Below are 12,293 nucleotides of genomic sequence, written 5' to 3'. Positions count from 1 at the left end.
CCAATAAATTTGGGATCGATTTATAATTTACCATGTGGACTTTATTGTTTGTAAACCAGCTTTAAAGATCATTTCCTAACCAATGCAAAACTCAAATTCAAAGGACTGAACCATTCCAATTCCATTTCAGCATAGATCATGCAGCCCAAACTCAACCAAAAACATCACAATGTTTCAAAGTGTGCAGATGAATAAATAGAAACTGTTTTCAGAATGGAAAAACAGTTGGACAAAATTATCATGACCTGAGCGCTGCTGTTCAATGATCCAGATTTGTCTCTGTTTTTGAAGCACTCATATGCATAGATAAAACCTGCACCTAGGTCCATGCAATAATACAAGCTGTGATGTGCTTTGCTGATGGTTATATTTGTAACTCTGAAACTTTTTAAAATGGTTCTATTATATCATGCCTCTAACAGAATATGCTCAGCTCCCAAAAATGGTGTTTAAGATATTTTGTTTTATATTTGTGCCAGGTCTAAAGTAAGCTGGTTTCATTATTTGCAAGAAGGTCTTTTCCTTGCTCTGTAGCATTAGTTACAAATGATTAGCGAGTTGTAATGGTTGTGCAAAGTGACTAGTGTGATTGGTGCAGTTCCAACAGTGCAGCTATAATTCTCTGAAAGCATATCTGATCCTGAGAATTTTTCTGAATAATGGCAAAGTCCTTTAAAGAGCTATATAAGTCTTAATATATTAAAGATGTAGATCACGTGAACAAACTGCAATGAGATGTGAGATGAATTTTACAGATTTTAATTTGCATTTGTACAAATGTATTCAAAAATGTGGAAGTTTTGAAGGTCTGGGTGTTTGCCAGAAGAACTGACAAGCATTCAGAATCAGGTTTATTATCACCGACATATGTCATGAAATTTGTTGTTTTGTGGCAGCAAGACATAAAGACATAAAAATTACTCTAAGTTACAAAACTAAATAGTGCAAAAGTGGAATAATGAGGTAGTGTTCATGGACTGTTCAGAAATCTGATGACGGAGGGGAAGAAGCTGTTCCTGAATCATTGAGTGTGGTCTTCAGGCTCCTGTACCACCTCCCCAATGGTAGTAACGTTAAGGGGGCATGTTCTGGGTGGTGAGGGTCCTTAATAATGGATGCCACCTCCTTGAGGCACTGCCTCTTGAAGATGTCCTGGATGGTGGGGAGGGTTGTGCCTGTGATGGAGCTGGCTGAATCTCTGCAGCCTCCTCCAATCCTGCGCATTGGAGCCTCCATACCAGGTGGTGATGCAACCAGCCAGAATACTCTCCACTGTACATCTGTAGAAATTTGCAAGAGTCTTTAGTGACATACCAAATCTTCTCAGACTCCCAATGAAGTAGAGCCACTGGCGTGCCTTCTTCGTGATTGCATCAATGTGTTGGGCCCAAGATAGATCCTCTGAGATATTGATGCCCAGGAACTTGAAGCTGCTGACCCCTCAATGAAGATTGGTGTGTGTTCTCCCATCTTCCCGTTCCTGAAGTCCACAATCAATTCCTTTGTCTTGCTGACACTGACTGCAAGGTTGTTGTTGTGACACCACTCAACCAGCCGATCTATCTCACTCCTGTACGCTGCCTCATCGCTCAGATTCTGCCAACAGCATTAGTGTCATCGGTGAATTTATCGATAACGTTTGAACTGTGCCTGGTCACATAGTCGTGAGTGTAGAGAAAGTAGAGCAGTGGGTTAAGCACGCATCCTTGAGGTTGTTGTGACACCACTCAACCTGCCAATCGATCTCATTCCTGTAAGCCTCCTCATTGCCATTCTCTGAATACTTAATTACCCTTTAACATGTGACTATAATATTAGAAGTTTTTTTGTACATGTATGTTTTAAATGCAAATCATGTGCTTAATATGTTTTACCTCTTGGAATTTTAATCTAACTGTGGTACAGGACTTTTTTTGACATTGCTGAGCAACTTGCATCATGATTTCTTCTCCCAATTTTTCAAAAGAACTGTGGTTTGTCCTGTCTCTTTGACAGCACAGAATGCATTGTCCAATATGCACAAAAGAAAATCAAATAAGAAAAGTACATTTTCCATCAGTTTTTAAAAACTATTTATACAGCACAGTGACTGGCCCTTCTGGCCCAATGAGTCCACGCCCCCTTTTTAAACCATGTTAAACCTACCTGTACGTCTTTGCGATGTGGAGGAAACCGGAGCACCCGGAGGAAACCCACAGAGAATGTACAAACTCCTTACAGACAGCAACAGGAATCGAACCCCAATCGCTGGCGCTGTAATAGCATCGTGCTAACCGCTACACTGCCATGCCACCCTCGACATTAGAGCTACAAAGTCTCATAGCATGGTAACAGGCCATTCAGACCTCTGTGTCAGTGCTGGCCATCAAGTACTTATCTACACTAATCCATTTTCCAGCACTCGGCCCATAGCCTTCTATGCTGTGGTGTTTCGCTTATTCATCTAAACATTTCTAAAAAGTGAGAGTACCTGCCTCCACCTCCCCCTTGGGCAGTGTGTTCCAGATTTCAACCACCCTCTGGATGGAAAAAACACTTCTTGCACAAATCCCCTCTAAACTTCCCAACTCTTACCTTAAAGTCTGTCCATTTGATTACTGAACACTGACTGGGAACTGGCTGTCAGAGCTATTTTTTGGCAAACAACCCTGTGCAAGTAATTTAAATAAAATGATTGGTGGAAGAATAAACCCTCTCTGCATCCCTGTGCTATGGTGGGCTTCCAAATTAATCTCTGCCTTTTTATCCCAACTCCCCCTAATTCTTTTCACCAACTATTAACAGAAGCAAGGAAATTGTCAATGAATAAAGTAGGTTGATTTATGGCTGAATTACGCTGTAGTGTACAGTGGTACATCTATTTGGGCAAGCTGATGTCTAAAGTGCCAACTGAGGCATTAATGTCACCAAGAAAGCTATAGGCAGCAAATTCTACATCCATCAGCATTACACCCAGGTATAAACCTAAATTGCATGCTTGGGCCCTGCTATAGAGCTTGAAGCTTGAATTTTCAAGTGTTACTGCTGAGCTAAGGCTGACACTAAACTTGCCATCTAACTTTAACATTAGAGAGAAGTGTTTCTTGGTTGTAAAATTACATTGCCTAGTTTTAAAATTAACCTCATTAATATCCAGTTTGTGAGCATTAACCATGATGAAACTACTTCTAGACCAGCAAACGAATATGAGAAAATAAAATGCAGCTGAAAATTTTGAAATCAGGCAGATTACACTTTCCCAGATCAGTGGGTGTAATGAATGCAGCAATAGTTTAACTGTCATTGATTTTTAATGTTAAAATTTACTTTTTGTAGTAATACAGGGATGAGTGCATTCATTAATTATGGCTATTTTTAGAGTACAATGGAAACTATCTTTTGTTAAACTGAAATTCTGTTGATTGCCAAGCACCATCAAATTGCTTCTAAGGTTAATATGATAAGCCGTATGGCAGATTTCTTACCAATTAAACTTTGGAAAGCATTGTTGGATCACCAAGCTGTGCTCATTACTGATGAGGAATATGCAAAAACCATCTTTTTTCCAATTTCAGTAATTTAGTGAACATATACTGCATTCTCAACTAATATTCAAATAGTTATCAATACATATCAAACTCTGAAGCAAGATACTTTGGTTAACTGGTTTTCAATTCTCTCTGCTGTCATCTTTAGAAAAGAAACAACATACAATTATAGTACTTTTTATTTCTTTAGCCCAAAGTGTTGTCAAGCCAGTTAATTATTTTGAAGTGCAGGTACCATTGCCATCTTGGCAAAAGTATTCCATTAGCAGTAGGGAAATGTAAGACCATTTAAACTTATGTGGTGCTGCTTGAGGAATGGATTCATATTTGTCAGAAGCCACAAGGAACTCCATCTCGCCTACCAGCCCCCACTCTTTGAACAATACTATAGGATCTTTGGCTACCTGTACAGATGGAATATCATTTACAATGCAAATGAAAAGTGGCACCATCAACATTACAACATTTTCTCAAGACTTGTACTGCAAGGACCTCAAACTTGCAGTATCTGTTTGAAAAGACAATATTACTAACAACCTAGCTGACAAAATGACATTTGTTTGAAAACAAGCACAATGGCAATCATTCCTTCAATTGAATTATTTTGTTCTCGACCACTATGAATGTTCCAGTTTGATTTAAACCCAAATTCATAAATTTGATGAAAAATATCTGAAGTAACTCGGGTAATTGTATCCTTCAAAGGTGCTTAGTAAATCCAAATTGTGGCATTAGTGATGGTGGCTTCTGCTTCACAAATAATTATTGGTTTTGTGGCCTGAACTTGATAAGCCACCAACTGACATGAGGTTACATTAGCAGCAATAAGTCAGTGATCTAATGTACGTTCAAGGGTTTGGTTTGGTATGATGCCAATACCATATCAATGTATGAAGTAAATGGGAGAAAAGGCCACTCAGCATCAAGTCTGCTGTGCTATTTAATAAAATAATGGCTGATCTGACTACAATCTCCACTACATATTCTCATTTACCCTTTATAACCTTTCACCCCCTTATGCCAAGAATCTACCTACACCTGCCTTAAGTATTCAGTGTCTACTTCCACCATCCTTTGCAACCTGCTGATAGAACATAAAATTCACCTCGCCTCTGCCTTAAAAGGGTGATCCTTCATTTGTAAACAGTGACCTCTAGTTCTAGATTCTCTCACAAAAGGAGACATCCTCTCCCTATCAAAACTTCTCAGGTTCCTAAATGTTGCAGTTGAGCCCCCTCTCAGTTGTCTAAACTCCTGCAAATGCAAACCTAGCCTTTCCTCATAAGCTACCCACTCATTTCAGGTATCAGTCTGACCTATTTTAGATGCTAGCATTTTCCAACAGGAGGGCATTTAACAATGCACAGACAAGTAAACAAACACAGAACTAGAATCATCTGGAAATTTGTAATGAAAGAAAAATGGGGGTTAAAAAAAACACACTGGCACTGCCGACTTGCTTGACCTGAAAGACAGAGGGAATGTAGTTCGTATTTTTATGGTTAACTAAAAATCTTGTATATTTTAGGATTCCATATTCTGTGCAATTCTCTTTCAAGTGATGTATGCTGTTTAATCTTGTTTGAACTTTTGGTTGCTTACCCTTTACATTCTATGGTTTTGGTGCCTTGGAACTCAAATAGGTGTAGAATTCCAAGGACGTGGCCAATCCCATCCTATATTCCACATGCATTTTATCCTATCCTCTGATCTAGATCCTCATTGCTTTTGAGTTGCCCTAGCTTAGAAGAGCTTAAGCATTTTAATCTACCTTGGCTCTGCAAACTTCTCTGTCTCACATTCACAACTCCAAGCAGTTTATAAATGGGCCATTTAGGCCATCAAGTCCATGTTGGTAAAATAGATTAGCATCAAATTCTCAAAGTCGTAACTTGTTTATGTGTAGAACTTTACAATGTCTTTGTTTTTCCTTTTTTTTAGTCCAAGTGGCTCTGTATTGGCCTGCATCGAGCAAGTTAAAACATATCTACTTACTGATGGAACTTGCAAGTGTGGCTTGGAGTGTCCTCTTATTCTTTCAAAGGTAACAGGAAATTGGAATATTTCTCATTTTTAACAACTATTTGAATGCATTCCTATATAATGAACTATAACAGAAAAACAAAAACTATTTATCATACAAAATACAAATATTACATATTACTAAGCATCATAAGTGTGACTGCATGGACTCCAGTAGACTTCATTAAATGTGTGGTTAAAATAAGAGGTCACATCAGGTACAGCACAGATTTAGAAGCACCAAATCAAAATACTGAAGCTGGTTGACGATGTGGCTTTTTAAAGAATTGAGAAACTTAACAGTGAAAGGCAAGGATAACTAATAAAGTGTGCCACAAAGCTTTTCAAATTAATAAAAGAGCAATGGTGATGAAATAGTGATGTATAATGTTTTATTGAGTTGAATATAGTGGGAGTCAGAGATGAATGTGAAACGTGAAGTCTGTAAATATTAAAGTGCCTGGCCAAGGAAGTCAGTAGGATATACGTGGTGGATTTCAAATTTAAAACATGGGACACCTTGGCTATAGGAAGTAAATGAAAATTCAAAATAAGACTGACCATAATGCTGTTGATACACTATGGAAAGAAAAAGTTAATTATGGAGGAGACCTTGGCCGATGAAGGCAAGTGATTATTTGAAGCTGAGACTTTTAGTGCTACCCAGTGCAGAGAGAGGTGATCCCAAAAGACACTTCCTGTTTGGAGGATTTAAAAGGGCCTTCACGGTCGAGGTTCCAGAGAGACACTTCAGCAATAAATAGATGCTAAATTATACATGGTTACCCTGCACAAGATGATCCATTTTCCTCATAGCTAAGTGAATCTGCTCAGCGATTCATCGAATGTTAACTTGTAAATCTAAGGATTACTGGCTGGAATTGAGACAGACAGACTAAAATTCTAAGTGCCTTGTGGATTCCTCTTTCTTTCCAAGCTCTTTTCCTCTGTCCTTTTTAGGTAAGAAATCACTGTGTTTTAATGGTATGTGAAAAATGTATTTTTGTGCATGATAATCCAAATGTCAATCAGTTTTATTAAAGATTCGATTGCACTATTCAAGAAAGAACAAGCTATGTTACTTTTTTTAAAAAAGTTAGCAGGTTATTCACCTCATTACTTAGTCATTCTGATCGGGTACAAATTGGCAAGTTTGTTTTCCTTCATTATAGCAGGGATTCAGTTCATTCATCATGAAGTGCTTTAATAAAGTTAAGGTGTTATATGAATACTTTTTATCTGGAATTATTAATGTTTGAGATGCTTTCACCTGGTGTTAGTAGTCTTGCTTTAAATCCTGGGGAGCTGTCTTCCTAAGACCATCAGAGCTACAGCAGTTCCAGAAAGCACCCCATTACTAGCTTACTAGAAGAAATAGAGATGTTCAATAAATGTAGCTTTTCTGGTGTTATCTATATCCTACAGGCTTTTTTTTAAGCTAACAGTAACCACTAGAAATAGTGAATTTAATTTGCTCATGTTGTCTATTTCATAAACAGTGTTCTTCTTGAAATTATTACCCAAGAAGTCATTTAAGAAATACTTTCACCAAGCACAACTGATGGAATAACAAACACTTTGATGTATTTGTACTGTACATGGAAACAAAGTGCTAATTTTTATACTGCTTTTTTTGTAATTTACATGGAAATTGAACAGATAAGGAAACATATTAGGATGCATAATACAAACATGTCATCTCTTATTTTTTAAATTAATCATATACAAAATTGCATTGCAAACAAAGTCTTGTTCCCTTTGATCTTGTCTTTTTTGGAGCAATTGATCTGCATCCTGTTTTACAGTTCCACTTTGGTTAATACACAGCCGAGAAGAGGCAACTTGAGTTGTGGCCATGAACCCAAACTGAATGTTAATAGGAAAGGGAACAGGAGGAGCATCTGTGTTTCTCTCTCCATAGATTCTGCCTAATCTAACCATTTCCAGAATTTCCTGTTTCGTTATACAAAATACAGAAATTAATTCCCTTTGGCAAACATATCAAAGTTGCCAACTGTTGGGTTAAAGTTTTTGTTTTATCAGTAATGTTGTTTACAACTTCTGAGATGTTGTTTGATGAAATATTTAAAACTTAACAGTCTCATTGCACCTTTACAGCAGGGTGGACGAAGATGTGCTCAGTGGTTTGCATAATATATTTGTATAAAACTGCTGGTCCCCAAAGTGAATTTACTTTTCCCTGAGAGAATATCACTACATCCAGAGTTAATGTTGTATCAGTGAAGCAGTAACAGAAGTGTTGTCTTGATTTAAGGTGTTCACTTTTGATCCTGGAGCAACCGTCAAGCAAAGAACAGCAGAGGATGTCAAAGCTGATGAAGATTTGACAAAACTTGCATCCACAGCGAAAAATCATTGCTGTAGCTACACTACATAAAAGTATTGAGACACCACATCCTTCCTTGCTTCTAACAAGCCCAGGTGGTGGAACAAGTAAGTTTTCAGAAACTGAAATATTCAATCTGTTTAGGACTCCGTGTGGATTGTGGTTTGCATTATTTTAAAGTTGCATAATCTTTTTCTTACTTTTGTATTCTTCAATGTTTGTTTTTTGCTCTAACCTACAGCAGTGTTTTAGTTACTAACAATAAAGTATTCTTCTGATTTCCTTGAAGCACAGGAGAAACTATAAACTGCAATGTTGACAACATACTTTAATTGACTCAGATACAAAGTTAATAGCTTATAATAAAAATAAAACTTACAATGATTTAAACTGCTTTTCAAACGGAATGGAGTGAATGAAAGAAAGCAACTGGTATTGCAATATTGTATTCAGTGTCATTGGCAACCGGGTAGATGGGAATATCTAATACTGCTTTGTCTCATGGCTTGGGTAAAGGAGGCTTTATTAAAACAAGTGACCACTGGTATTACAGAAAAACTGGAGAAAATGATAATTAGGGGACAATAGCACAGCATTGGAAGTTACTTGGATGAGTAAGAAGAAGCTGGACCATTGATATAGAGACGCAAGTTTGAGTCCCATCACAGAACCTGGGGAATTTAAATTCAGATAAACAAGTACCCTTAAAATGGAAAAATTCTGGAAGTCATACTGTGTAGTTATTGCTGTTATTTGTTGGATAGCACAGTGTTGCTGCTAGTAGAGCTGCTGCCTCAGGTCCAAGTTCAATCCTGATCTCTTCCACTGCTTGTGTGGAGTTTGCACATTCTCCTTGAGTGTGAGAGTTTCCTCCAAGTGCTCCAGTTTCCTGTCCAATCCCAAATATGTGCTGGTTAGTAGGTTAATTGGCTGCTGTAAATTACCTGCATGAGGGTGGGTGGTAGAATCTGGAGGAGTTGATGAAAATATGGGGAGAATAAAATGGTATTAATGTGAATGGGTGCTTGATAGTTGGTGTGGACCTTGGCAGGTCAAAGGGACTGTCTCCATGCTGTCAGAGTCTGTCTTTATGATTATGCTAAATTAAGTTTTCAGTTGCTTGTCTGATGTTGAAGAAGGCTCTGTTGATATTAAGTTTTATGGGAGCAAAATATTGCAGGATGTTGGAAAATAGAATCTAGAAATATATGTGGGAATATGTCAGCAGATAAACTGTCCATGCATGTTTCCTGACTTGCTATGTATTTCCAGCTTTTTGTGTTTTTACTTTAGTTTCTTAAGTTCTTTCAAGGTATATTTAAATACAAGAAGTTACTTTTAAGAATTTTGACTCTTTATTCAAGTTCTAAGTGTATCTTAATTGCTGATAGAACAAAAAATAAATTTTCATTTGTTCTAAGGCTTCAGCAGTATCAAATTACAGTTAAATGCCTTGTTTAAATTTTTGTTCTTGAGGTACAGGTAACATTTTTACCTCCCATTTGTAGTTAGCCCAGCAGCATTACAAATAAACTCCAAAGTTGTTAATTGGATTTACATAAGTGACAGATTTTTATCATGGTGGCAGTTTGCTTCTCTGAAGGACATGAGTGAACCATAAGGGTTTTTGGAAAAACCCAACCTTTGCTTATTGTCTGGGCAAATCCAGACGTTACTGGAGTTTTATTATTTTGCCATTTGCCCCTCTGGCACTTGAACTTGTGACCTCCAGGATAATGACTAAGCTATTGTACCCAAATTGACTGATGAGGAGGGGTTTATGACAGCACACAGCAGCTGGTAATATAAAATGCATTCTGTGCTGTTGGCAATAGATATACAGGAAAACCTACCTCGTCTTTATCACATTGCCTGGGTAAAGTGGGGCTTCATTAAGAAAAGAGTCTTGTTACAGATAAAATTGGAGAAGGGTGATTGTGCTAATTTAAAATTTTAAAGCCTTAATTTGTGTATTTTTAAAAAATATTTTATGTGCAAGTTTGTTTTTCTAACCTTGTGTTGTAAACATTGTAGATTTGAAAAGAATATCCAAAGTGAAATTACCAGAAATGGAATTCTGTTTTAAGGCTGCATGTTAACATTTTTATTAACTTTCCTTACTGACACCAAAAGAATTATTTAACAACCATTTTCACTAATGTATTTTGTGAAGACTTTTCAAAATCTTCATTGGCCCATTCTGATTATTTCAGCAAAACTATGCATGGTGTGTTTACCTTTTCTTTCTTTTTGATGTTCTCCATTCATGAAAGGAGTAACACATTTTTGTGATAGTTCACAGGAAGGAGCAGCAGCAGCCATATAGTTTCTCACAGCTATCTAGTAACCAAGTCCTATCTTGTTAAGAGTTGTTTGAGCATCCTCTGACACTTGCATGAGGCTGTCACAGCCACACACAGTCCTGTCTTTGCCTGCTGTTCAAATGTCTGTGACCCAAACAAAATTGTCAACCAGCAGTCATTGGTGAGAATCTGGCTGTCTTTCTATCTTGTCACCCTTTGATTTCTGCACTTTTCCCACCAAACCTCCCTCTTTGAATCCCCCAAACTCCAGTGCGCCCTGATTTTTTTCATTTTTAGGTCAATTTTAACTTGGGCACAGTGAAGCAAGTAAAGATTGAGAAAGTAGGTTGAGGCAGCGAGATGAAGATTATAATGCCTGTCCTTAATTGAGTGATCTGTCTAGTTCTTTGCTCATGATTGTGCTTTTTTTCCAGGTGGAACTCCGATGGTACAATCACGGGCTGCGACTCCTAGAGCAATGAGGATAAGTCACAAGAGTAGTAACAAATTCTGCAGTGCCAGACTACAAGAATACATTTCTGCCTAAATTGATGGGGGGTCCAAATGCTGCAGCACGGCTTTATCAACAGGACCTGTGTGGAAGTCCCCAGCAAGAACTTCATGGTTATTCTAGGCAAAGACTAGGTAGCAATGATCAAGGGCAAAAGTCTCCATATCGTGGAAGTCATGGTGGTCTGTCTAGCCCAGCATCATCAGGATCACAGATCTATGGAGATGGTTCCATATCTCCCAGGACTGATACAATGGGAAGTCCTGACGTGTTTACAAGAAGTAATCCAGGCTTTCATGCTGGGCCAAACTCCAGTCCTATTCACGTAAATAGAATTCCCCATTCCCCACCCACAGTTCTGATACAGAATTCTTCGTCCCACTCATCCTGTGCTATGGCTGGTAGGACTTCTATACCTCTTTCACCGACAATGACTACAAAAAGTCCAGTAATGAAAAAACCCTCTTGTAATTATTCATCGAATATGGATATGCCACGAATTATGTTTCACAAACCTCCCCAAGGACCCCCAACATCATGTGCTCTCCAGAAAAAGCCATTGCCCTCAGAAAAAGATCCATTAGGTATCCTTGACCCTATACCAAGTAAACCTAATCCAGTACTTATTAATACATCCAATTTCCAGACAACCATGCACTCTCAGGTACCTATGATGAATGTAAACATGCCTCCTGCTGTCGTCCCTCTGCCAAGCAATCTACCATTGCCAACAGTTAAGCCTGGCCCAGTAAATCATGGAACTCATGTACCACGGGTTCAACATTCAACTTCCACATCTGTGTCTCCTGCTCCAGTTACCTCTCCAGTACATATGATTGGACCTGTAATGGGAAGAATTGAGGCATCACCACAAAGGTCGCGGTCATCATCCACATCCTCTGATCATGGAAGCTTAATGATGCCACCTGCAGGTCCTCAGTCAAGCTGCAGTGGAATAAAAGTCCCTCCAAGGTCGCCAAGGTCATCCATGGGTTCTCCAAGACCATCTATGCCATCTAGTCCATCTACCAAGCCTGATGGACTACTTCATCAATACAAAGATGTTTCTAATCCACTGTTGGTTGGAATGAACAATGTTTTGAATCCTCAAAATAACCCTTTGTTTCCATCTGTATCTGTTGGAAATGTACAACAACAAAAGGGTCAGCCAGGTTTGCTAGGTATGCCCTTAAATCAAATTTTGAACCAGCATAATGCCGCCTCATTTCCAGCAAGCAGTTTACTTTCAGCAGCAGCCAAAGCACAGCTAGCTAATCAAAACAAACTGTCTGGTAGTAACAGTACTGGTGGAGTTGGCAGTGGTGGCAATAGTGAAGGACACAGCACTTTAAATTCCATGTTTCCACCGACTACAAACATGCTGCTTTCAGTTAATGAAGGTCAAAGTGGACGTGCAGCACTGAGAGACAAATTAATGGCACAGCAAAAGGACCCTTTAAGAAAGCGGAAGCAAGCTACCCCTACAGTATTGAGTATGCTGAAACAGTCTCAGATGAGCAGCTCAGGAGTTCCAAAGTCTGTGATTGACTCGTTAAGGAAACAAGGACAGAATTCATCTGTGA

At 38.4% G+C, this 12,293-nt stretch overlaps 1 protein-coding gene across 1 annotated transcript in view; it reads left to right on the top strand.

Moving 5' to 3' along the window:
• mbd6 (methyl-CpG binding domain protein 6) overlaps positions 1-12,293 on the top strand; it is a 144,880-nt gene that overhangs the window by 80,804 nt on the left and 51,783 nt on the right. Inside the window, 5 exon segments of the mRNA XM_052025728.1 lie at positions 5,469-5,571; positions 7,825-7,907; positions 7,909-8,003; positions 10,634-10,698; positions 10,700-12,292. Coding sequence (XP_051881688.1) covers positions 5,469-5,571; positions 7,825-7,907; positions 7,909-8,003; positions 10,634-10,698; positions 10,700-12,292 — 1,939 coding nt within the window.

Source organism: Pristis pectinata, chromosome 1 (assembly GCF_009764475.1).
Source record: "Pristis pectinata isolate sPriPec2 chromosome 1, sPriPec2.1.pri, whole genome shotgun sequence".
Taxonomy (NCBI): Eukaryota; Metazoa; Chordata; class Chondrichthyes; order Rhinopristiformes; family Pristidae; genus Pristis; species Pristis pectinata.
Note: the sequence above shows the minus strand (reverse complement) of the source record. Positions and strands in the feature narration are given on the sequence as shown.